The 27,130-nt window shown below is 35.8% G+C and overlaps 1 protein-coding gene across 2 annotated transcripts in view; it reads left to right on the top strand.

Annotated features, from left to right (window-relative positions):
* Window positions 1-27,130, top strand: part of ADCY2 (adenylate cyclase 2) — a 203,536-nt gene that overhangs the window by 131,536 nt on the left and 44,870 nt on the right. For both annotated transcript variants that reach the window (XM_052703931.1, XM_052703930.1), the window contains 8 exons: window positions 4,587-4,745; window positions 5,101-5,233; window positions 5,560-5,736; window positions 7,090-7,133; window positions 9,790-9,870; window positions 14,282-14,351; window positions 17,598-17,695; window positions 24,100-24,184. In XM_052703931.1, coding sequence (XP_052559891.1) covers window positions 4,587-4,745; window positions 5,101-5,233; window positions 5,560-5,736; window positions 7,090-7,133; window positions 9,790-9,870; window positions 14,282-14,351; window positions 17,598-17,695; window positions 24,100-24,184 — 847 coding nt within the window. The remainder of the gene's footprint in view (window positions 1-4,586; window positions 4,746-5,100; window positions 5,234-5,559; window positions 5,737-7,089; window positions 7,134-9,789; window positions 9,871-14,281; window positions 14,352-17,597; window positions 17,696-24,099; window positions 24,185-27,130) is intronic.

Here is a 27,130-nt window from a genome sequence, read left to right as displayed (position 1 = left end):
TTGGGAAGACCTGCTTTTCACAGTTGTGATGCTGCCACCCACTTGTTAGTCAAATGGCTTTGTTCAAGGCCTGAGCTCTTGATTTGTAAGCTTGGAGTTGTGCTGATCAGGAATGGTTGCCACTCTACAGTAAAAAGTGTTATTAAGATGCCTGGAGCACTTAGCCTGCAGTGATATTGAACATGTATACTGAAAACATCTTTAACAAGTTTGTGTGCCTTCAGCTGAGAAGTATACCTTCCATTTTGTTGTATGAGCAATAAGATGTGCATGTCTTAGTAGACTTGAGATTTAGGTTTAGTTTCAACTTTTCTGTAATTAATTTTTTTAGGAGAAGACTTTCTATATATATATATTTTTTTCCGTTAATGCGTTGAGACACCGTTTAGAATTCCGCCCTTTTCAACAGTTCTTTGGATTTGTGGGCTGCTATCGTTGTCCCTTCTTTCCCATAATTGTTGCACTTGTTCTGTCTTGAAACAAAGTATGTGAGAATCATAATGTGATTTCTTTTGAAATAGCAGTTGCAACTTGTTTCAAGTAACTCAAATAACTACAAAAGGCTTGATTGTGAAATAGGAAAAATGTTTATAGCTGTTGGGTCACCACTGTAGATCATTTGCTTCAGACATGTTTGAGGAATACTTTAGCTTACTACTGAGGTGTAGATTGAGAACAGAGTATAGGCAGTTCTGAAGATAATGGGACTCTAGAGATGTCATGCAAGAGGACAGCTTTATTCCCCTGTATCTCTCCTGGCTGGAACCTCAACTCAGTGCAGCATAGAAATAATTCTTCTGTAAGCTACCTGCCTTTGATGAATTCTGCCACTGAAATTGGACACATTTCAGCATGAAGGTACTTAAACTTTGGATGACTGCACATCATCCTGAAGGGTCCTACGTCTGCCAATCCAAACACTTCGGATCCATGTATTACAGGTTATTTGCTAAGCAAGGATCTGATTGTGCTGTCTTATTTAGAAAACCTTTTGAGAGTAAAAGACAATAAAAAAACTTCCACTTTTATTTTAAAACCAGATTGAGATAGTTCACTGTGTATAATTCATACCTGAAGTTTTTATCTGTTAGGAGTTAAAATACTGTAAGTGTTTGCTTATAGCAAATTTATTAATGGCAAAAATATTTTTTCAACTGGAAAGTGGTTTCCTTTGATTAAAATTATAGTATATCTTGGTGACCTTCATTTTGAAAAAATGTCATGTGGATACATTGAATGTTACCTCAGTGATTAACTAAACAGGCCTACAAAAATGATTCCTCTGATGCTTATGTACTGCATGTGTTTCTGCTTACAGTGGTTGTTTTTTTGTTCAGTTACCTAGTCTTGTGATTCAGTGCAGTAGAATTACTGTATGAATTTGTTGGTTTTTTTTCTCTCAGTTTTTCACTGAAATGGTGTGGTATCTCTTTAAACAAGGATGTACCTCTCCTTGCTTTAGAGATCTTTTGTGAAAATGGCTTCAGTAAAGGAAAGAAATTAGGTTGCTGCATTTTCTAAAATTATTTTTCTTCATCCAGTTATGGTTGTACCTTACACTGTGTCCAAAGATATGTATTTTTATGGCACTTTCCGTACTTTCACTTGGCTAGCATTAAAACTGCAGATTGGATTGTTCCCTCTGTTGCTTTCACTGGATGTTTTCTCTTTTTTATTTAGATACAAAGAGCAGCATTATTATAATTAAATCCTTCTCTAGCATATTAGGAATTAAAGCTGACATCCCTTCACTAGAGTTAAAAAAGAGTCTATCCATAAATTCTGACACTGTAGTCATTGTTTTGGCATTTTTACTGCATCTTATTTTTCTCTTTTTCCCAAACTTTTATTGAAAATGAGAGCTTTTTAGTTTGAATCTCAAAAGATCCAAGTGCTGTGTGATAGGTGTGTGTTAAAGCATTCACTTGGAATTTCTGTTCCTTTTCTACTTTTGAAGAAAAAAATGCGGAAGCTTACAGGCAAATAGAAAAACAATACAAAGCCATGGCTGTCCTTCCCAAAGAACTAGCAGTACAATTTTGCATGTCACAAAGCAATACTTTACTTGAACTCAGAGAGCAGTCTTTCAGTTCATCACATTTCATAATTTCACTTTCTTTTAAAAATGATGTTCTTCTCAAGCTGCTCACAGACATGGACACTGCTAGTGCTCCTTGATCGGGTCCTTGTAAGTTCAGGTTTATAGTCTCAAAAATTATGTTTCAGTTATGTAGCACATTCTGATCTAACTTAATTGCTGTAGTCCAAATTGACAGTGGTTGTGGACTTGGTGCCTGGATTATCACAGGCTAGTTGCATCATTGTTAAGATATGCGGAGTCAGTACCCTATGTTTTAAGATGCTTTCAAAATATTATGTCAAGTACGGCAGCCATTTTGGCACAGTGGCCTCTAGAACAAGAAGTTGTAGTAATAGTAGTACTCTTGCTGTTGGAAGTGTGTAATATGATATATTTTGGACCAAATACGTTGAACGTATGTGTTGTATTCCTTCTGCCATACTCCATCCGCTTGTCTGTCTGGTGACTATAATTTACATTAGTCTCTGTTGCAAATTCTCAAAGGCTGTCTTTGATTTGATAGTGTGAAATGAGTTCCATTTTAGAGGGCTGAAAGTGAAAGAAAATATTGGATGAGGCTGTTGTACCAATTTGGAAGTTCCCTTTCTTAATTCATGAGAGCTTATTTTACTGCAGACTTTGTGATGTCCTCTGCAGAATATGGCAGGGCAGCCTCTAGGAAAGCTCTCCTGGAGGATAAATGTTCCTCTTCCACAGAGACCAGATTTGTAAAACACATTTTATCTGGAGTGTTAAGCTTGTATTTCATCATATTGCTTGTGCAGAGCAAAGTTGTGTTTGTCATTTGTGGACTGCTTGAAAAGGTTATTTACAAGCAGACCAATTTCAAGTGTGTCAGCTACAGGAGAGCTGAGTAAAATAGAAAAGTGAAATGAGACATTAATAAAACTTGCTAGAGATTAAAGAGATTAAGAAAAAGTTTTCCATTTTCTTTTCAATAATTTCAAAACCCAGCTTAACAGAATACTTCATAAAATCGAAGAATCATTAATGTTGGGAAGACTACTAAGATCATCCAGCACAGCCATCAATCCATAACCTCCATGCCCACTAAACCATATCCCTCAGTGCCATATCTCTGTTTCTTGAATGCCTTCAGGGATGGTGACTCCACCACCTCCCTGGGCAGCCTGTGCTAATACCTCACTGCTCTTTCTGGGAAGAATTTTTTTCCTAATGTCCAACATGAATATTTCTGTTATTTTCATTTTCCAGCAAAAGAGTACTTTGAGTGATTAGAAGTGTCATTTGCCTTGACAAAATGAGATCGTTAAGTTCTACATCCCCTTTCAATAAAGAGGAAGAAGAGGCTAGTTTAAGTCTGTAATTCCAGAGGCATAGAGCTAATGGGTATCATCATTGAGACTGAAGGATGTTGCTAGAACTTTGAATCTGACCCGTATGCAAGAAACTATTTGGATTTATTATTTGCTGTTGGTTCCATCAACACAGAATTCTCCCAAGATAAATGTTACGTGTTCTTTATTGGCTACAATTGGGTCAGCATGAGCTGGGGTTTAATTTCATAAATCCAATTTAGTTATAATTATATGATCTTCCAGTTTCTTAGAACTGCATCTGCAGACATATGAATTAGTTAGATAGCTCACTAAATATATAGTTAGATACCCATATGACAGATGAAAATGTTCTAGCTGTTTGGCTTTAGTCACCCACCTGTGACTCAGGTGCACCTCTTCTGAAAAGATTAATACCTGTCTTATGTGTAGGGCTGTTCTGTGATTTTGGATGAAGATACCTCAGCTCTCTCACTGGAAAGTTCGCGGCTTTAGATCTGGTATCCTTGGTGAGGGTGGCCTCTCACCTTCTGCATAACAAGCTATTGGGTAGGGCACTAACAAGCATGTGAAAGACTGTTGAGCCTATATTCTTCATAGCCTGAATGACACTGAGCCCATATCAATAAAAACTCTATGAGCCGCTGCTTGTATAGAAACCTGAGGTACTGCATTTTTCATCCTTCTTGCTGGAGAACCATTTGCAAGAAGGCACTCAAGTATATTGGGACCTGATAGAGGACAGATGTGAGAAAGGCTGTCCCTACCCTAGATAATAGGGTCTTCAGCTGGAAGCTAATGTAACTGTAATTCCAGCTCTCCAAAATCTTCATTAGATTGTTGCTGCATTAAAAACCAAATCAAAGGCCTTTAGGAAAACATTTCTTAGGTTCTACTGTAGGACTGAACTTGTCCACTACACAGTTCAGTTCTACCAAATAATTTCAAATGGATATAGGAGAAACAGCTTTAGATTTGGTAATGAATGTTTGGTGCAAATATTTGTAAATGCAGATGATAGAAAAGGTAATATATATTAAAAAAAAAAATCCTATCACAGAAAAGATGGAGCCAATGCTAAAAAGAAATAGATGGTATCACCATTGTTCCTGTTAATTTGTGTGTCAAATTAAAAGAAAGCAAAGGCTTTGTTATGTATATTAACACAGGTTTCTTCTCAACTACAGGAAAGTGAGAGATGCAACTGGAGTTGATATTAATATGCGTGTAGGAGTGCACTCTGGAAATGTACTTTGTGGAGTTATTGGGCTACAGAAGTGGCAGTATGATGTGTGGTCGCACGATGTCACTCTGGCAAATCACATGGAAGCAGGAGGGGTCCCAGGGTAAGAGGCTTCTCTGTCAGCCTTTGTACACATGAGTCTGTTCTGCGGGGACACATGCAGGTACCGTGTCTTTGGTCATCAAGCCTCATGAAGAATCCTAGAATAATTCTTAGTGTTGTCTTTAAAGAAATGGATACATAGCATTTCCTGTGATTTAAGGAGTATTTTTGTGGATGGAAACCATTAGATTTATGTCTATTAGAACTTCTGAAAATGAGATTATAGAGATTGCAAATGAAGTGAGCAGTGCATCAAAAGTATTTCAGAAAGCTAGTAAAAAAGAGGTTGATCAGCTTCCAGTTATACTCTTGATCAGTGTTCGTGATTCTGTCATTCTTTTAAAATATAATTTCAGCCGTGTTCACATCACTTCAGTCACCTTGGCACATTTGAATGGAGCTTACAAAGTGGAAGATGGGGATGGAGATGTGAGGGACCCATATCTGAAAGAGCATAATGTTAAGACTTACTTTGTAATCAATCCTAAGGTTAGTAGTGCTTCTGTTTTGTGGCCAGTCCTAGTTATTTTTGAGCAGGACCACTAATCTGTTTATTGAATAATTTACTGCCATAATATATTGATCAGAGCTATTACTGATTTCTTCAAATGCATGTTTGCATTGCCAATCTTTCCCGCTCTTCAGAAATAAGTCTCTGATATTTCCCAGCAATATCGTTATGAATTGTGTGTTCTTAGCTTCTCTCCATTTTCAAGTTCCTAAGCATGCAGATAAGTGGTAGCAGATGATGCATTCGTGCTTCTGAAGGTAATGAACGCCGAGTGTGATATCATTTTTTATTTTCTGTCAACCAGGGAGAGAAGCGAAGTCCTCAGCACCACATTAGGCCTCGACATACTCTTGATGGAGCCAAAATGAGAGCTTCTGTCCGCATGACCCGGTACCTGGAATCTTGGGGAGCAGCCAAGCCATTTGCACACTTGCACCACAGGGACAGCATGACCACTGAAAACGGCAAGATTAGCACAACAGTAGGGGCCTACTTATGTCATTTTGTACAATTTAGCAGTATTTGAAAGAAAAAAAGGTGCTCACTGCTAAATACCTGGTTATTTCTGATGGAGAAAAGTACATGCATTTGTACTGGACAAAAGCCCAAGGAAGTTTCTAGGAGATTTTCCATTGGGTTATGAGTTTTGGATTAGACTTTGAAGAGCTGTATTTTCCTTGTAGTGTATGTCTGAATCGTAAGAACTCAAGTGTACTTAACAAAATGCATGATTTTGCCTTCTGAGCTTGTGCCACAGTCACAGCATGTCGAATGGCTGCTGTTCACAATGTGGAAACAGATTCTGAATGTGAAGCCAGATTGCAATACCTTTAGGAAGAAGTACTTTTTATGCAGAGACAATTCCTGAAATTTAATGATTATTTAGCAACATATTGCATTTGGAATGTGGCCAAATGTAGAGCAAATGCTATGAAGTTAGAATATTCCTGTGTACCTGGACTGGACCTTTTAAGAACCTAATCTCTGGGAACCAAATCGATACATGCTGTAACATCAACCAGTTGAAGGTGCACTAACCAAACTGTAAACTGAAGCTAAGAGCCTGAGTATCACAATGCTATTGTATGTCACATCTCCAACACTGAGCAGAAAATATTTCTTTTTAATTTTATCATCACTATCTTATTGCTGTCAGTAAGACAGTTTCTATCTTGCACATCACGTTATTCTACTTCTAAAAAGCACAAATTTAGAGATAAATTCTAAGTGTTTTGAACATTAGCGTTCACTCCTGTTTCCATTATATATGAGAGCATAAGACTGAGCCACCTAACCAATCTTGTTCAATAAATACAGTGCATCAGAATGTGGATTGTGACATGTTCATTATAGAAAGTACCCAACTGTCACTATTAATCACAAAATAAAGGTAGTTGTGATGGCTGCTATTCCTCATCAATAATAATAATGTCCATAGCCTGTACTTGGCCACTCAGGTCTGTTTTTTCAAGAACACTTAATATTATTTTTTTCCTAAAGCTGGCAGGAGTTTGGGCTGTATTACAGCAGTAATATATAACGGTTACTTTGAAGCAGTAACTTTCTAGTAAAGAAAAACATTATTGGATTCTGGTGGTTGTATTGCTAATTTATTGCTTATTATGATGGATCATTTTGTGTCTGAATCATTCCATTTTCACCATTGGCTGGATTTTTCTTTTAAGAGTTTTAATCTAACACTAAAATTATTTGTATTGGAAAAATTTTTCCTTACTTGACCCTGTTTTCAACACTAATTTTAAAGTGAATTCACATTAATTATGTTGTCAAAGTGTATTATAGTTAAGAGGTATTTTCTTTTGTCTTTTATTAGGATGTTCCCATGGGGCAGTATCATTTTCAGCGTTGCAGAGAGAGGTAAATTGGTTTTAAAAAAAAATCAATTATTCACATAAATTCCATATACATATATATATATATGTATATTTGCATTTTTATAGGTATAAGACATACTTTCAAGAGAGAGCAATTTCTTATTCAGATTACTTTTTGAACTGATGCCTCACAGATAAAAAGAGCTATGAAAACAGATTTTGCAGATATTTAAGAATTGTGAATATACTTCCTTCTAACAAATAAGCATTATTCAGAATTACTATGTTAGTGGCTCCTATTTGCTTCTGCTAACATCTCGCTTGTTCTTCGTGCAGAAAGTGGTGTACAGGAAAATTGAGAGAGGAGATAGAGTGGGGAAGAAAACAGAAGTTGCGAAGGGTTTTTAGTAAATTGTGTTATAACAGCTAATAATATGGACTTAAAAGCATATTTTGTGAATTGCTTTGTATTTGCATTGTTTATTATTTCAAAGTTTATAGTGTTTATAGTGTTTGCAGTAGTATTTTGTGGACCTTCTGTAGTACTTTTGCTATGCAAAATATTTGCAAAATCGTATCAATTTTTTTTTAATCCCCTGCTTGTTGTTTCAGTGACTAGGTCAACACTGAGCACAGATCACTTTCTCAAAAAAAAAAACCCAAAAAAACCCATATGTATATCAGAATTTTATATCAAGAAAAAAATGAAGGTGCTTTTATATCAAGAAAAATGAAGAAAAAAATGACTACTCCTTAAAAAAAAAAAGCCTAACACTGTCAGGATGCTGAAATCTTTCATTTTTATTTAAATGACCTGATAAGACTTTCGATAATGTCTTCATTTCAAAATTATAAGAAGCATTGCAAATACATAGGAAAGTTTGAACGAGCCATTGAAAAATTTCTATTGTTATTATCTTTGGTTATGCAGACAAGTCATTCTATCTACTCCTTCCCCATCGTGAACAGGGTTGCCCAAGGAGGTTGTGGATGCCCCATCCCTGCATGCATTCAAGGCCAGGCTGGATGTGGCTCTGGGCAGCCTGGTCTGGTGGTTGGCGACCCTGCATATAGCAGGGGGGGTTGAAACTAGGTGATCACTGTGGTCCTTTTCAACCCAGGCCATTCTATGATTCTGTGATCTCCCTACATGGTAAATATCTCATTAATCAAAATAGAGGTTACTGAGGAACAGTGCAAATACATGAAGTATTCCTAAATTTCAGAGGTTGAACAAGTTTTGACCACGTATGCATTATATTAATAAACAACATCTCTGGTTTTTAAACCCAGCATGTGTGTTTGGACAGTATCTCCAGAGAATGTAAGTCAGCCTAGTAGTAAGAAGTACGTTCCAAAATGTATGAACAGGTACAAACATTGCTATGCTTGTTGATAGCATGCTATTGAAAGCAGTTTCTAGAAACGATTACTAGAGTCTCCTGTCTGTACTGAGGTATATAGCTAAAATTTTAGGTATGCAAGTTTGTCATTCTCCAAGGATAGCGCTGAAATGATGACAAGCCATCTGAAAATCAGTATTTTATTAGAATATGAAAATGTGAGTTTTGAAGCCTGACTCTAGGCTTCCATTTGTGGCAATCAATCTTACCCATTTACATGGTATATTGATAGGGGTATGCCAGGAATGCTAAGCGTTATTAGATAATGTCTCCTCCTGTGTGGTTATTCCTCATGGGTGGAATGGTCCATATGTGAAAAATAAGCTGCGAACTCTTACTCAATCTCTGCAGCATTGAGTAGGCATGAAAACAGTTGAGTTGTTCAAAGCTACTGAAAATATATGAATTTTAGTTTCTTGATGCGTGTGAGTCCTGCAACAAGTTACTGTTTATTGGAAAGTAACCCAAAAGCTTGATATAGAAGTTGTTCCGTTGTACCTTTGAAAGTTTTGGATTTGTAGGTTAGGGAAATTCTGATAAGCTAGAAGTCAAATTTCAGATTTGAATGGTTAAAATGTGTTATTAAGTTAACATAAAATTTTAAGTTTTCAAGGCACAGAGATATAATCTAGCAATACTTGAAATATAATGGCTGTAAGGAGAGTGCTGTTGCTGAAAGAACTGGTGATGTTTGTACTTATCAAAGGCAAACCCTCTGCTAGGTTTATGATGAGTGCAGTGAAAATAAAACTATTTTTTCATTGCAGTTATATTCTATGTTATAAAAAGGGGAACAAGGCACATGCTTAAAACATTTCAGTCTTGATGTTCATACTTCTTACTAAAAATAAAGTATTTCCAAGACAAGAAGAATAAGCAGGCTTTCTGTAGGAAATGTTTATTATACACTAAATACACTAACACACTATTAGTCATCATACAGTCCTGACAAGGATATTTAAAAATGGTTGCAATAAATGTTTTCTGAATTGGAGCATATTTCTGTTGTTTTTTATTAAATTCATGCCACTGAGGAGGACTTTCTCTCAAATTTAATCTCCTATCGTTTCTTAAAGAAGTTTGGTGTTCTTTTTAAGTGCTCCCAAATGTTGGTTGATTGATTGATAGAGGGAGAAGTGGAGCAGACTTTTTTTGTCAAGAGCTTAGGAGGCTCAGTGCGTGAAGCCTGTAGAAGCTTTTGCAACATAAATGTTGACCACATATTATACAAATGTTTATTTTTAAGGTTTATTAACAAAATGTAGTGATTTTAATTTCTCACATTTTTCGTTTCAGAACAAAATCTCAGAAAAGAAGATTTGAAGAGGAACTGAATGAGAGGATGATTCAGGCCATTGATGGAATTAATGCTCAAAAGTATGTTTCTATCCTCTGTTGTCTACTTGATTCAGCTTTGACATAAATCTGTAATAGTAGGTAGCATGTACTATTTCTCCCTCCCGTGTTCACAGAGCATTCTTGAATGAGTAAATGTAGTGCTGCTGCTAGGCCACAAAGCTCTGCACGTTGTAAAGAAGGATGTACAGTACCATTTAATACTACATGGGATGAGACATTGCCTGTGAACCATGGTATGACAGAGGTTTTGGCTTACCTTGATTTTCATAACAAAGGTATTTTTGTCTCTTTAACTTCACAATCATAGCTGTTACTCTACTGAATTATGTCATCTGAGAGCATAGAAATATGACATAAAAATAACCGACTCAAGAATCAGAATGATGTGAAAATTAATGCTTCACAATTGTTACAGAAACATCTCCTCAGAATTATGAACTTTCCCTAAACTTGTAGTGTAATATCTCCCTCTCTCGGTTGCTTGGTTGAATTCTTAGACTAGGCTATGCTTGATGGTCCATTGAAATAACTGGGAGGGGCAACATGCATGTGTTGCTTTTGTGTTCTGGGAAGTACTGGAGGTGGTATTGATGTTCTGTGCTGGTGAATGGACAAGACTGAGAGAAAAATCAATACTAATCCAAAAGAAATGTGCAGGTTTCTTTTATGTCTCTGATGAAATGAGATAATTACTCTAGAACAATGTGGATAATGATAGAGAAAAACATGCAATTCATCACTGTATTTCTGTTACTCAGAATCTTAATTAGCTAGATATTACTCCTAATTATTAAATGTTCATATATCATGTTTGTTTTGTTGCTTTTTTTTTTTTTTTTCATCTGTCAGTTCTGTTATAAGATACTTTTAGGAAAATATTTTTTAGTCATTATCTATAGGTCATACAAATATACAGAGAAAGAGGACTCATCAGATAGACAAAGACTTCTGATTATACCAGACTTGCTTAAAACAGCTGTGCAAATTTTGACAGCTTTCACGTTTCCTCAGCTAAGTGAGCTCTAAAAACGATGATTTGATATCAAAGGCAGAAACATATTGTTGTCTTGGTTTCAGCTGAGACAGAGGTGTGTTTTTTTTCTTCATAACGTCTGGTATGATGTTATGTTCTGGCACTGGGAGAAAGACAGTGCTGATAACACACTGATGGTTTAGTCATTGCTGAGCAGTGCTATATGGAGTCAACATTTCAACTTCTTGTACTGTCCTGCTGGTGAGGGGAGCTGAGGGGCACAAGGAGCAGGAAGGGAATAGAACCAGGGCAGGTGACCTAAAATGTTCAAAAGGATATTCCATATGACATGACATAAAAAAAACAAACAAACAGAAAACTGAGTGGAGATGGCCAGGAGGACAGCTGCTTCTGTCCACAGAGTGGCTGGGCATCACTTGGCAGGTGGTGAACAATTGTGTTGGGCATCACTTATTTTGTAAATGTGTATTATGTTATTGTCATTACTGTTATCTTCTTTTCCTTTTCTGTCTGTAAATAGTTTTTGTCTCAACCCACTATTTCTAATTTTTATTGTTATTATTACTATTATTATTATTATTATTATTATTATTATTGTTATTATTTCTCCCATCCCACTGGGAAGGAGGAATGAGTGAATGACTGCATGATGTTTAGCTGCCTGCCGAGTTAATCCACAACAATTGTACATATACATTAGGAGAAATTATCATTACTCCCTGGGAAACCACAGTAAGTGGCCTTGTTTGAGAAGGGGGGTTATACAGGATGACCTGCAGAGGTCTTTTACCTTAGAGAGTATGTGTCTTACTGAATTGTCAGAAAATCTGTGGCTTATTTAATTAGTGAATACATTCAGAGAAACTTAGGAACAAGAGAGATAAAACAAAAGTTGCTGCAAAAGCTTCAATTCATTTTGTGAACTAAACAGGGAACTATGGATGGGTAAGGAATGATTTTACAAATTACACAGACAGCATAGATGCCTTCCAAAACTAGGTTCTTTACCTTGATCTTGGAGGAATATATCACTCAAGACAGGTTATTCGATTGGTTATTCCAGAACAACTATAAACTACAGGAAAGTGTTAATTACCCAAACAGGAAGTTAATTTGATAATATTTTAACTACATGAATCTTAATCAGAAAGAAAAAAAAAAAATAGTAGATTAAAACATAATATATGTTTTGGACATTAAACTAATCACTTTTTTTTTTTTTTTTTTAATTATTTCACTTCATTTGTGCCTGTATAATGTTTTTGGGGGACTCAACCTCTGCCTGCTCTCCTGCTGCTTCATGCAACACAGATGTCTTTGCACAGCTCTGCCAAGTGCCTCATGTACACATCAAGGGTGACTCAGGGCTTCTGCATTCAATTTCATCTTCTGGAATGCAGATGAAGCCATGATCTCTAGGAAGCAGGGTCATGGGCTTTTGGGATGATTGAGAGCAGTAGATCTAGTTGGCATTGCTCCTTGAAAGGCCATGTGAGAAGGGTTAGGACCTTCTTATTCAATACTATTCTAGATAAAGAAAGGTACAGATTTAGAAGAAGGAATAAGGAACACCAAGTTTTTCTCTTTCAGCCATGTACCATAGCTATTAGATGTGCATCCTGCATAGGACAAGTTGGTTAGCTCTGGCTATACCACCTTGGTGATCAGGGGACTTTTATTGGACATGTGGTAGATGGATCAGAATCTAAATAAATATCTACAGAGAGAGCTAAACTGAAATTATTTTGCTATTTGGTAAATAGGTGACTATGTTAAAAAGATACATTCTCTTTCCTTTTTCTGGCTGCTATGGTTTAAACATGTTGTCTACTGGACTAGGCCTTTAAAACCATGCACCCTTGTCTATGAGTCTGTCTTTGTTGTTCCTTGAACTGCAAGGGAATCCAAACATAAATGTGTTACTTCCTGGATGGCATATCTCCACGTAGCTGTAGATATTTGGGACTTCTAGGCTCATCAGGGAGTAAGACAGCAGGCAGGATTTTGCAGCCCTTATTACTCTGCTAAAAAATCCTTACCTTTGTGCACCATCTCCTATGCTTATTCTTCATTTATACTTGTCTGTGCTGCCCTCTGTACCTGCTGAATCTTTCTGTTGGCTCTCCTATTTTCCACATCTTCTGGATGATGCCTTGCCTGCTTACTTGCTTTTAATCCCACAAAACCTTTTCTCTAAATCTTGCTCACCTTCTTTTTGTTGATGTCATTTTTCTTCTTTCATCTGTTCCTACAGATTTTGCTATAGAATAAGACATTTTGTCAGTATGGATGGATAGGTCTCTTGCTTTGATTTCTGGTGCCTGCCATGAAGATAGCTGATAGCACTAGTGATATGGAAATTGGACATGCAGTCCCTCAGTTCCTTAAAAAATAGTGTATTTTAAGTCTGTCTGGAAGATGGATGTGAAAGGGTAGAACATGTTTGCTGAAAGTGAAAGATTCTGGAACTTTTTTTTTTTTTTTTTTTTTTTAACTGAAGTGAGAAATCACTGTTGAGTGTTTGTGAAACTGAGATTTTTCAAAAGGCAGGCATAGTCAATTATTGACTTTTTTTCACAAAAACAACAAGAGAGAGCTATGACCTCAAGGCCGCCTCCTACCAGAAGAAAAGCTGAAGTTGCAGGGCAGAAATGCAGAGTTACTAAAGCTTTCTAGAAATTCCTAAAACTACTTTAAAAGAGATACGATCACTATGATTTTACTGAGCTCTTGAACATGTGAGCTAGTTGTAGAGAGTACAAGGCAGCATTTGCTCTAAGTGCCATTAGTGTGATCAAACGTGTACAGACCAGATTAGGCCTTAGAGAGCAGCTCATGCAGGTCCATGGTCCAAAGACTGACACTGGTTAAAGACAAAAACAGTTCACTTTTCTTTAATAATGTTTTTTACATTTGCTTTTAGAATGAGTGTAATTTATCTGCCATTCTTACCTACTGTAAAAGTATGTTTTTAAAAGATAACTTGTGAAGATGGGACCAGATGGCCTCCAGAGGTCCCTTCCAACCTAAAACTATTCTGTGAAAGTCACATATATCAGTGATCTGTGAAAGGTTTGCTTTTATCTCTGTGCACCATTTTTTTCTGTGCCCTGCAGTATTACAGTATTTTGGACATGAGTGGTATGTCATTGTGAGAATTATATCATGGAAGTCTCTCCCTTGATTGTCTTTAGCAATGATTCTCAGAAAAACAGCTCATCTGAACTTTTGTTTCATGAGTACATTTACAGTGGAAATCAAAATGCAGACAGGATTTGTAGTATTCTCTTCTAATTTTAGTGTGATTCATCATATATGTTCCAAAGCCCAATAACTTTCTTCTAAGTTATTTTCTTAATTTGCTGCATTTCAGTAGTACAAAAAGATGGGACTACTTTATTCTTCTGTCATTTATGTTTTCTTTTTCTTTTCTAGGCAGTGGCTTAAATCTGAAGACATTCAAAGAATATCACTTCTTTTCTATAATAAGACTCTGGAAAAAGAAGTAAGTTATTTTCACTACAAAGTCATGATTGATTCCTTCTCTACCTTATCCTAAGTGAGGCCACCTTGCCTTTATAACACAGAGCACCTCCCCAGTTAGAAGTGCTTAAACATTTTTGCCTCATTTGTAGTAGAAGTGTTTTGAGTATGATGTCCAGTACTGCTTCTCTGTTTGCAGAGCAATTTTTACAGTGTTCAGCAATTCTGAATTTCTCAAAGTTTTCAAAGTCTCATAGAAATGAGAGGAGGTTTGATACTCTTGATTTGCTGATGCTGAACCAAAGGATTCCTAAATTAATTACCTATGTGCTCAAAAAATATTTATCAAACATTGCTATTTCTATTTTTTTTTCTTTTTACCATGTCTCTAATACTTCACCTCCAGTCATGATAGTCATGATAATTTTCCTGCAGTAATTTCAGTTCATTTGTTTTCTTCATAAGCACTTTATGCTCACAGTCATTCCAAGGAAGTGATACTGTATATTGTATTTAAGAAAAATACCTATCTGTATTGGGTGCAATTTACTAAACGTTTTTATGAGTAATATACTTAATTTAAAAAAAAAAAATCAAAATGAAAGTTTCTTCCCTTATAGGCAGCTGTTGTGACCACTAGCCCAGGAAGTCAGGCATTTTCTTTTTGCCCCCCTGTGGGGCTTGATTTTGTTTCAACATACTGACAAAGTTTCAGCGATAAGACTGAAGAGTTGTCTCTTTTCCCACCTCAGGAAGCAAAGAAAAACTGATAGCTGAGAAGTTACTGTGACTTTCAGTGAAGTAAAAGGTAGATCAGACCACAATTGGCTTTGTAAGTGAGTTAACCTGATAAGAACATAATAGGGAAAGCATTACCATGGTATGTTTATACTGTGCAATGGAGGTAAAAGCATCATCTGGGTCACACTTGATTCTCAAAGATGTAATTAATCATTTTTGCGCGTACCTTCAGTTCAAAGTGTCTGAAATAATTTTCACATCCTCTCACAACTCAGCAGAATGGAGTTCTTCTGGCAGACTGCCAAAGGCATGTTGTATGACCTTGGCAATGCATTATGGTGAGAAAAAATTCAAGGCTTGTTAAGGCTGTGTAGAGGTAGCATAAGAAAGAAGCAGCAACACCCGATGTGGTCTCACCCACAGGGTTTAGTGATTGCACTGAGTGGGAGCACATACAGATTTTTATGTGGATAGTACTAACTGATTAGTTCTAAAATAGAACTTGAGAGCAAACCATTGTATGTGCTGTTTGGACAATGAGGGAATTGGAATTCTGGAGAAAATCAGCCAAGTTATTTGGCTCTGTGGATGCTCCCTGTAAGAGCCTAATCTCTTTTAGACTGTTGAGTGTTACAGTATGACAAAGAACTAATTGTTCTTTTCAGGTCTGGCTTTTTAAGGTTCTGTCTTTTAATGACTCACTAGTCCAATCTTGTCTTTAAAGAACTCGGTAGGAAGCCTGATTTTGATTTAAGCAGGAACTTTTCAACCCTGCAGGGCCTGAAAGTACTATAAGGTAATAAAGCAAAATAATTATTTAACCTAAGGAGTGAGTTGCCTGGCTTTGTTCGGAAATGTATGGAGAAGTGTAAAACATTGAAAAGAATTTACAAGTGTGTTGGAACTTTTTGAGATTTTAACAGCAACTCAAGGCCCAAAATTGTTGGACAGGACCATTGAGATATAACAAACACTCAACAGATGGAACAACAAAACTTGCTGCAAGCATAGTGATATTGGTGCCTTGGAACTCAGTTAGGTATGTGGGAAGAATTGCTTTCAATTTGTCACAGAATTTAAAAACAAATGCTGTTGGGGTGCTAAACTCAAATGCTGCACATTCATATAAAATAAAGTGCACCAGTTTCAAGGGAAGAGTTTGGCACCAAGTGTGAAGACACCACCATTAGAAAGCGTAGCTCATGCACATTTTATTTTATGTTTGCACATTGAGAACATAATAATGCAGAAATAATTTTTGATACTCTTTTTTAATAAATCAGATCTTGGAATCCTTACCTTTTTAATAAACTTTGATAGTGTTACAGTCAAAAAATTAGCGCAGTAGAAAGAAATGCAGGAGTGGAATAGCAAAAGGACAAACAGGAAATGAATGCTCACCCATCTGCAAAGATCTGAGCTTGTGGGGGAAAAGCACCACAAGGGAGGGATTTCCATCCAGAGATCCTTCCCCAGTGGCAGTCAACCCTTTAATGGGGTCTAAGAGAGATGCAGGTTCCACGCCTTCTGGTTGCACAGGTGAATTGTCTTCACCTGTGCTCCCAGAGCTGGTCCTTTCCCTGGGTGATCAATCAGTGGTTCAGGCTGTGACTCAACACTTACCATACAGATAGGTTAAGTAACTTCAATAGACCCAATCTTTAGGTCATTTCCTTTTGAGTGCTTAATTGATTTCATTCTATTATCTATATGATCTAATAATATAATCTAATCTATGTGTCAATCTCAAATTATAGAAAATTCTTCTGATAAATATTTCACTGCTTAATTCTTGTGTTTCTGAACAGACTAATCAGAGAATTGTAAATAGTACTTTTTTTATTAATGACAAGGCGGATGGAACCAACCCTCTCCTAATAACAAGTTTTTATTATTATCAGTGGATAGATAAGGCATTTTAATACAGACATTCACTGAAGTGATAATATAGCACCATTAAATATCAGTATGATAGGTAGCTCTGCTATTGGAAAAAAAACCTTTATACAAATTGTTAGCAGTTTACACTTTGTTGATTCATGTACTCAGGAGTTTCCTGTATAAATGACATGAACAGTTTCTTATATCTGTTCCAGCCCACTCAATATTTATTGTTAACTCAAAAAGCAGTTTGGGGAATTAGTGACTGAGAAAGATTGTGGAAGCATGGTCAGCTATTCTTAATAACAGAAGTACTTATACTTTTTTAATTAAAATTTTTATGATGATGCTATTTTTTAATTATATTTTTTTATGATGAATATGGGATAGTCCTGTTCTGAGGAGGAACAAGACCAAACCATTTCTCATGGCTATCTACTCTGTCCTTTGAAAAGTGAAAGGCTTCACTACTGTGCCTGATAATCCTCATGTAAGTGGATATGATGATAACCTATGAACAACAGGAAACTTACTGTGGCTGAAATGAGCCTGTGCATATCTGCATCTTAAAACTGGAATTTCAGTTGGGTGATGTTTTATCTGTTTTGAAAATTGTGTTTGTAATATTTGCTCTTTCTTTTTCCAGTACAGAGCAACCACTCTGCCTGCGTTTAAGTACTATGTGACTTGTGCCTGTCTCATATTCTTCTGCATTTTTGTTGTGCAGATTCTGGTATTGCCAAAGTAAGTGGTATTTTAACATAAACATTCCTATGTTTATTTGCATATTAGTGTAAAAAAAAAAAAATATATGAGTAAAAGTGTTTTGAATTGTCAGATTACAGAGATCAATTAATGGAAAAAAAAATTGGACAGAGATTGAGGACTGTAGCCAATTTTCAATGTTATACTTGTTTCTAATTTTAAACGCTGCCATTGCATGGTGCTCCAATATTAGTATCAATTCTTCATTGATTTTAGTTTTTCTATTTAAAAATGTGTGATGATGACACGAATCCATACGTGCAAAGAAAAGTAATACAAACTATGGATTTATGAGACTACAATTGCATGTTAAATAAGCCAGAGCACTGGGCTTTAAAGTGGGATAAAGTGGATTGCAGAATTGAAACTGTGATTAATTGCTTTTATTTAACACATTGCTGTGATAATACTGCTTTGTTCTACATACAATTATCGTTACTATTTGAAGAATTTCTCTTTTTAAAACTAGTTTTAAAAATATCAATTGATGAAGTAATTATTGCCGTCAGAATTTATTTATATGAGAGGAATGATTGTGAGATAATTTGTTTTTATACCAGCCAGAATCAACTGCCCTTTCTGTTTGTGCGTTTTCTAGAAAGCCCAAGGAAATTGGAATGCAGTTCCAATAAATAATATTTTACTAGATTTCTGAAAATGCAATTTTGCTGTTGATTGTTTCCATAATAGACACTTGGTGTTTGTTAGTTTGATAGCAGCTGTCTCCTAAGCAAACACTGCATATTCTCTCAGATTCAGATCTCAGACTCAGATTCAGTATTCAGCCTTTTTTTTTCTGCACAGTGCTTGTGGGAGTAGTTTTTACAACTCAGATGAGTGACTGCTCTCTCGTGCTGTAGTACTTGTGTTTTAATTCAAAGCCAAAAGGAATTTTTATCCTGCAGACTTGTTTTATAACACATATAAAATTTTACAGGCTTCTTTTCGGATGTTACAGCATTTTCTTTGCAATGGGTTTTCCATTAGTTTCTAATTTTACAGATACAGGCCACAAAGAGTCAGTCTTAGAAGGAAAGAGTTCAGCAGTATCCTTTCTGTGGCTCAGTCTGAATTTAGGTATCATACAAAAAAACAAAACATGAATCCAATTAGTCTCTTCCAATATTGTCACTTACAAATGTATTTTTATGTTTTGATTTCAGTCACAAAAAGGAATGTAGTTTTATTATTTACCATATATGAAGTAAGGTATTCATTTTACTATATGCTTATTAAGTCTATTGAACCAAATGTGTAGCTCATTAAAATGCATCAGATACTTGAAATTAGAACACTTGGGAAATATGTTCAACTAAGGAAAGTGTTCTTTAACTTGTAAAACCATACGCTGTCTTTCTAGTATCAGAACAAAAGATACAATAATTTGTCCTTTTCATTATAAAAAATGTAAATTATTCATAGTCTTTTGATAGGGCTGCTTGTTAAATTAGAAGAGCAAGAGTATAAAATCACGGAGTGTCTGAGTTTGGAAGGGACCTCTGGAAATCATTTGGTCCAGCTGCCTTGCTCAAGCAGGTTAGAAAACAGATATTAGCATATGAATTATGTCCAGCTTCAAGGGCTCTGTGAATTAATTTAAAATAAGCAAAAATTGTAATAAGGAAAGCAAGGTTTTATGCAAGCATCTGGAGCTCTGCTGGAAAATCTCAGTGCGTGTTTCAGATTTAAAAAAATACTTTAAAAATCACTGATGTACATAAGGGTATTTCTGGAAAGTAAAATTACTTTTGTTATATTGTAAATTTACCTGAGTTGCTTACAGAGATGTATTTATTTAAAAATTCTATAAAAAATCAGGTTTCTTCAAGAACAGTTTTCTTCTGGATTATTGCACAGATGTACATTGGGCAGCCATGTCTGCCTACTTGTCTATAACTAGGAAGCAGTAATAACAGCAGGAGAAAATGTTAGGCAATTAGCCATTCTTGTTGACAGTTTGGTGTTCTGCACTGGAAATAAAGTTCAAACTCCAGTCAAGCAGACTGAACTGCTACAGATGTTATTTCCTCCCAGGAAAAACAAACATGCACATATGAAGAAAACAGCACAGATTATTGGTTAGTTTAAAATTCTATCTAGTATTTCTTTGTAAAAGCTCTGCAGAATTTTTAAATGGTGATTTAATGAAGACAGAGAGAAAAACTTCATCTGTCATTGGATTTTATGGATTCACTATTAATCTGGTTTTACAGCAGTGTAATGTTATTGATTTCTGTGCATGTACACCACCTGCTGCTTTAAAGTAGATTTGGAAATGCTTGATAGTGAGTAACATCCAGCATGTTGCAAGAATATAAGCAATGTATGCAAGATCATGAGACGTTTCTTGCAAGGCTAGAGTCATTGATTAACATTTCATTTTTCCTGTGGTCTAGAAACTAGTGCAATGTTTTCACAGTAAACTTAAATTAGTAATTACCAATAAGAGCAATATCTTGGACTTGAATGTGCCATGGTGTCTTTATTGTGCCATTACGACATAGCAGATCGTTTCCTTGAAACTGGCATTCAGTGGCTTTTTAGTCTTTTTGGCTTGTGAGGTGACAGAAATACCTGTGGTGATTCACATGAATCCTAACTTCTCTATTTAGTGAAACTGTCAATTGACATGAACTTAATAGTTGTTTTTTTTTAAATGCATTCTGCTAACTTGATATAAATCCGTTTCTATTGAACAGGAGGTACTCATTGTGCTATTCAGGTAGGGAATTTGATTGGGATGACATTTAAAATTCATCCCAAGTTTTCTTTCTCTCTGAGGCTGCTGTGTTTAAGAACTTACATCCTTTTGTCCTGAGTCATGACAAGCTAACAATCATCCATCCTATCCCTGGAAGAGGGTTAGGTCTTGGTGTGGTATTTCCTATTAAACGCAGGTGAATTTCTTTGCAGAAAAAGGAGGTCCTTAAAAACCTCATATAAAGCGGGCATACAAAATATGAGACATTACAGCAGGAAGAAAAGCATTATTACTGCCTTTTTTTAATGCTGCATCCGATTAAGAAATAAACAGCTACAAAAAGAACACCCTGTAGTGTAATTACAATATTCAAATTATTTTTCCTAAACAAACTGCCATGCAGTCAGCCTGCATAGTCATTGAGTCAATCAGTGACATCAGTCAAATAAAAAAAAGTGTAGCTGCTATTAGTTACAAAAAACATCTAAATTCAATATTGTCTTGTATAATTCCTTCATCATGATTTTATCACTCAAGAATTTACAATCAAGCAGTCAAAAACATGAATGTCAGTATCGTGGAAAGCTGTGTCTACGCAGGTGCATGAACCATGGGTCACATGTTTTCCTAAAAGTTACAGAAATGGGAAAGAATACATTCTTTTCTCCATGATTACATTCTTTTCTTATTTTTTCACTGCATTTGTCTTCATGATGAATCTTTATTTTTCATTTCTTATGTTATGAACAAGAGAGAACTATGCATAAACATATATTTTTTTCCAATCTCATACTGCCTCATAAAAATAAATTATTCAAAACATATTTGTACTTGATAAAACCAGAAAAATATGTCCACCTTTTAATTTTGTTAACAGTTAATTATTTAGACTTAGAAGTGTCTGAAGCCTAGGAAATTCTTGTGTTTAATTCCCTCAAGTTCAGATTCTGACCGTCAGTAGATTATTGTCAAGGTTTGTCCTGTCAGTATCCCCAGCAGGTACCGTAACAGAGAACAGACATTTCACAAATGAGGGCACTGAAGAATAGAAAGAGGCAGGTAAAAAGTTAAGTCTTTTGGGTTCCTGAGTGCTCTTGTGACACAGTAGTTTGTGTGCATCTGTCAGTGCAGTGCATTGCAGTGATTCCTTTTTATGACTGCACAATAAAGGCAAGAGTAGTTTACCGTTTTTTTTAATGTTGCATTAAAAAATAGTGAGTGCGTGTTATGACTTCCCTGTGGTCATTGCCTCAAATGAGACTTATTTATGCAGGCACTTAATTTTTAGTGTTTTGCCTCCCATTATAGCACCTTCATCCCACTTCTTTCCTTCTAAGAGCAGCATGAAATCGTTTCAGCTTAGCGTAACTGAAACAAGAAGTTCTACTGTTTCCAGAAAAGAAGTGGGTGTGGGGAGCAAAGAACTTGGAACTGTTTTTCCTCTGTACTTGTTGCTCTGGTCTCTAAGATACCCTTTTTCCTTTTACAAAGCTATCATCAGCCCTTTTCTCTTTACCCCAGCGATCATTCTTGTTCAGCTTTCAATGTTATCCTTATTCCTGTGCCACTCTGACAACATCATCGATCTTTGTCAGTCTGTGTAGAATATCTGCTCAGACCTTTTGTTCTTGTCTGTTGCCCCATTGTTAAGCACTCTCTACATAAGCTTTCCTTCCTGTATGTTCATTTTATTTCTTCTGCTCTCAAGTTTCTCTCAGGAGCACCTAAATGTCTCCTATAAGTGAACACTCCAAACTTAACTGATAATTATAATATTTTATATTATTTATTTAATTTATTATAATATTTCTTTATGAGAAATTCTTGGACAACAAGCATTCTGAGGCAATAAGGATTTTCAGATAATTTCTAAAAGAAACATCATTTCAAGGTGAACACGGTCTGTAAATGCCAGTTGTTTGTTTTCATCGGCTGTTCTCACCAACCAAAAACTTGCTGAATACTTAGCATGTAAAAGGTTCTCTGTGTGATTGGCAAGGAAGCTCATAAATTATTCTCCAAAATGCTCTTAATAGCAGCAATATGGCATCAGATTGGTTTGTGAAGTTAATGCCTTTTTGTTCTTTCCTGAAAATAGCTCAACATCTATAACACTGTCAGTAAAACAGGTCAAAATATTTTCCAGTATTTGTACATAATCTAAGAGTTAACTCCAAAGAGTTCTACTCCTTCATTTTTAGTATTGTAGCATCTCAAATGTATATATTTGAATTCAGATGTCATTTCTAAAGATCAAGGATGTCACCTTTTATTAAAAATATCTTTAAATTCTGAATCATAGGTTTATGGAAGAGCTAACTTAAAATATTATATTACTGAATTAAAATTTAGTAATTAAAAGAAAAGTAATAAATGATTAAACGCTACTCAAGTTTTGCTAAAATAAAATATTTTCTGGGGCTGAAAGTGATTGAGAGATACTTTGAAATTTTGCAAAGATGTCAAATTAGTGGTTAAAGCTGAAAGCAGACTCTCAGGTGAAGACCATCATGACCATGTCTGATTTCCTTTCTTAACTCAGTTGGTCTAGAGCTTCTCGTCTCCTCTTGGCATGCATTATAAATGTAATTAGGTCTGACTGCATCTTTCCCTAGGCAGCCATGCTAAGTAGCTCTCACATAGCTCCTGGTGGAGCAATTATGCTGTGCTGTGGTGTTTGTATAGAGATATTCAACATTTGCAGAATGTATGCATTTACAGATTGTTTCTGCATCCCTATTTCTGGTTACTGAGTCCCAGTGCTATCTTGATAGACTTTCCTATTAAGAGTACATAAGAAAAGGGTAAGTTAGGATGCTGAGTAAGGATGATTTCAGGTCTAGATTATTCAGTTACATGTTTATTTGTTGATCTGTTGTTGTTTGTTTGGGACTTTTCTTTTTCATTATAAACCTGTTTGTTTTTCTTTTCTTCGTGGTGTTGTCTTCTATCCTATCATGCCGCCTGTCCTTTGATACTTCAGAACTGGCCAACCAGTCAGATTTGGTACAAAATGGAGTTTTCAAAGGTGTTGAATTCCTACTTATTTGGGAAATGAGCTAACAGGATGTAGCATCAAAGGTGTCACAGATGCCACAGTTTCTAGCTACAAGACACAGAAAACTGGATATCATTCCCCTGTACTATTGCTTTTCCAGCCTTCAGGGAGGAGTTTCACCACTATAACAAATGTATTTTACAAATTTAGCAGACTCTTCTATTTAGAAACAACATCATCAACAAAGATATACAGCATTAAGGTTCTTCTTTAACACAGTTTTTAAAGTAGAACAAGCCAACCTTAATGCTGTTAATGCAACTCTACCAGTTAAATTATCTGTATGAAAATTACTACTATCATAATAGTTTTGCAAAGTAGATAGAGAATACTGATGTGAGCATTCTTTCACAAAAACTTTGAAAAAGGAAAGTATAGCTTTAATGTTAATAATAATATTTTGAAAGCTGTTCTTTGATATGTGGGAGATTAAAAAAAAAGAAAGAAGTCGGAAAAATGCATGTCATTCTAGTAAGAACTGAAATGTTTTTCCATGATTTTGATGTTTGGAGTTGCAGCCTACACGTGGGAATTTTTGTATCATTATCTGCATTGTAAACAAAGAAAGGCTGTGCTACAAATGTGTACATTAGACATTAATATACGTTTTCTTCTTTCTTGCAGAACATCTATTCTTGGAATTTCATTTGGGGCCGCATTTCTCTTGCTCGCTTTCATTTTATTTATCTGCTTTGCTGGACAGCTTTTGGTAGGTATTAAGGGAATCCAATCTAGAAGTTAATAGTTTCTTTTAAATGTCACATCCAAATTTTCCCAAGTCGCTCTGAGAGTAACATGCGTCCTCAGGCCTCTGAGCACATGGTTTTGTCCCTGCTAACTTACTGTAAATTGTTCTCATTTATCTGAAGATCAGAAAATGCCACTGCAGTGATTGTCTGCCTATGTTAAAGGTACTCTCTTTCCCCCATAAAGATGGATCCTCTGAGAGGTCTGCATTACTATTTGGTTGGCTTTTCTGAGTTTTTTGCTATTGTCCTTGTAGGTGATGAGCTTTTTTAAAAAATGCTTTAAACTGGGGCACTGCATATTTGCTTATTTTTAAGTATTGTAAAAGACCTTTTCTGAGTTTAGAGTGCATTTCATGGTGACAATTTGACATATTGAATTTTTATAGTAAAATTTTGCTGTTGAGTAGTACATGTGTTGTTAAAATGCTTCCTAGTGAACCTGGTAATACGCTCAATTTGGGAATCCAGGGTTTGTGCAAACTTTCAAAATTTATACTTCAAAGTTTAATTAACAACTATTGCTTTGCTCCTTTCAGTTATTCTCAAATAGATCCAATGTATAAATCCATCAAGAAAGAATATTTCAGAATTTGTGATAAAGTAAATGCAATTTGAATTTGACATATAATCTAGAATGTCTATGCCTGTATTTATGTTCAGTGTTTACTTAATATTTAAGCTCATTTTATATCTTACTTAAAACTGCTCTTGTCAAGTAAGTGAGTTACTACGACAGCAGAAAATCTTTCTACTCATGTTCCAAATTATTATTATTTTTTGGCCTTTTGAAGCAGAACATGCTTACTTTCCCATGCCTCAGACATGTGAGTCAAGATGAAATCCAGTTTCTGTTTTGTGTCCAATTATTGACTGCAACTGAAGAGCAGTACACTAAGCTGGCGTACCGAGCCTTAAATTGGGAATGCTGTGGGATTGTTCTGTGGGGAGAAATCTCAGAGGCAATCTTATCAGTCTGTCTAAACACCTGATGGTAGGGAATGAAGATGAAGGAGCCAGGCTCTTTTCAGCCCTGCCCACTGGCAGGGTAGGAGGCAGTGCACACAAATTAAGGCACATCAAAAAATTCGTCTGACTACCAGAAGAGACTTTCTTATGGTGAGGGCTGTCAGTCATTGGAATGGGGAAAACGTAATGTGTTGTGCCACTGGTTCTGTCATTGTGATCCGTTTTAACAGAGACAAGAAAATGAAAGATTCAGCTTTCCACTCTCCCCTTAATTAGAGGGATATGCATTGCTGCTATCTCTGAAGGCTCGGGTGCAGTTAATCCTCACTTCTTTACCATCTTTGAATTTTTCACAATTTCCCATGAGAAAAAGCTGAAAGAACTTTCATATAAAGAAGTGGAAGTTGCACATGAGAAAGGCAATTCAGTCATCATGTAGTAAAACAATGAGGAAAGGTGGTTTGGCAATGGAACCAAGAAAGCGAGAATGTAAGATTTCTTAATTTCTCCTTCTTCCTCTTGTAAATAACCAGGATGTGTTTCTTAAGAAAATGTAATTACTCTGCATTTCAGTTGCCTTTCAAGTGAGGTAGGGAATTAATCTAAAGTATAACGAAACAATATTTTAAAATGTTTTTAAATCCTTGGAGTGAGGTTCCAGAGGTATTGTTATTGCTTAATTGCAAAAGTTAGTTCTCATGTAATGTCATGCTTGATTGCTATTTGTTACTGGCATAACAGAAAAACATGGAGTAAAGGTGGTGCTGTTGAATAATGAAGTGAAAAATAAAATTTACTTCAAGGGAAAGTCAGTCTTTTCTGCACAAAATAAAAAGATGCCAGAGAACTGGTATCAAGGACGTGAACACTCATGGGGATTTGATTTATAATGTAGTTTAGGAGGAATGCAAACATATTTCTTTTGCTTTTAAATGGATGGCTAAGCAAATTTCTCAAGTCACAGTTGAGGAATTGTGCCACTTGAATAATATCTAGCACCTAATTTTTATGAGTTTTTATACCAACGTCTTAAACAATTCTCAGAAATTGAGACCTATTACAGCATTCCTGTTGACCTGTAAGATGCCGTGTTGTAACCTAAACAGTTTGAAGAGGAATTATTTATGTTTGTCTTTATGAGTTCAGCTGCTCTAATGTAGAAGCTATGTTAAGAAGCCTTTCAAACAAGTAAGTTACTACCATAATTGCTGCAGTGCTGTCTTTCCTTCACTGGAATGGACATAGTTCTGTAAGGTTGATGGGTGAGAGGCAGAAACTACCAACAAGAATTAGTAAGTTTGTTTTCCCTTTTCTCTTCCTAAAATCTTTTATTGTATGTCAATAATCCAAGTACTGTTTTGCAGTTTTAACCACAGTCACAAACTGTTATATTTCAGTTACATGTTTGTTGCAGTATCTGACCCATAACTGCAAATGATTAATTTTTAGAATAAAAAGCTTGGAATTGTCAATCCAACAAGTACCTATATCTGGACATTCACATTATATTGCAACTGTTTAGAGAAATCAAGCTTTATCATCCTAATCTTGATCGTCTCTTGTTTTTTTCCTCTCTCTTTTTCTTAAGGGTGCATTTTTGGATTCCCTTCCATAATGCATGTACTTAATGGCAGCTATGTTTGTGTATACACATCTGCACATAATTACAGAGTTTAGAATTGCTGAATATATCTATTTTTAAAAGTCACAAAAAAGAACAGGGTTTCATCATGTCTGTGACTAAAGGGCTGTGACAGGAGAGCTCTGGGTAAGGATGAGGCACCTATCTCACCTCCTTGCATGACTGGGGAGAAAATAGGATGAGACAACTTGTGGATCAAGATAAAGGAATGGAGATCTCTTACCACTTGTTAACATTGACAAAACAGACTTGACTTGGGGAAATTCCTCCCAGAAACATCTTCCTTCCCCCAAACAGC

Source organism: Tympanuchus pallidicinctus, unplaced genomic scaffold (genome assembly GCF_026119805.1).
Source record: "Tympanuchus pallidicinctus isolate F22 unplaced genomic scaffold, pur_lepc_1.0 scaffold5, whole genome shotgun sequence".
NCBI classification, from domain to species: Eukaryota; Metazoa; Chordata; class Aves; order Galliformes; family Phasianidae; genus Tympanuchus; species Tympanuchus pallidicinctus.
This window is presented reverse-complemented; position numbering and strand designations above follow the sequence as displayed.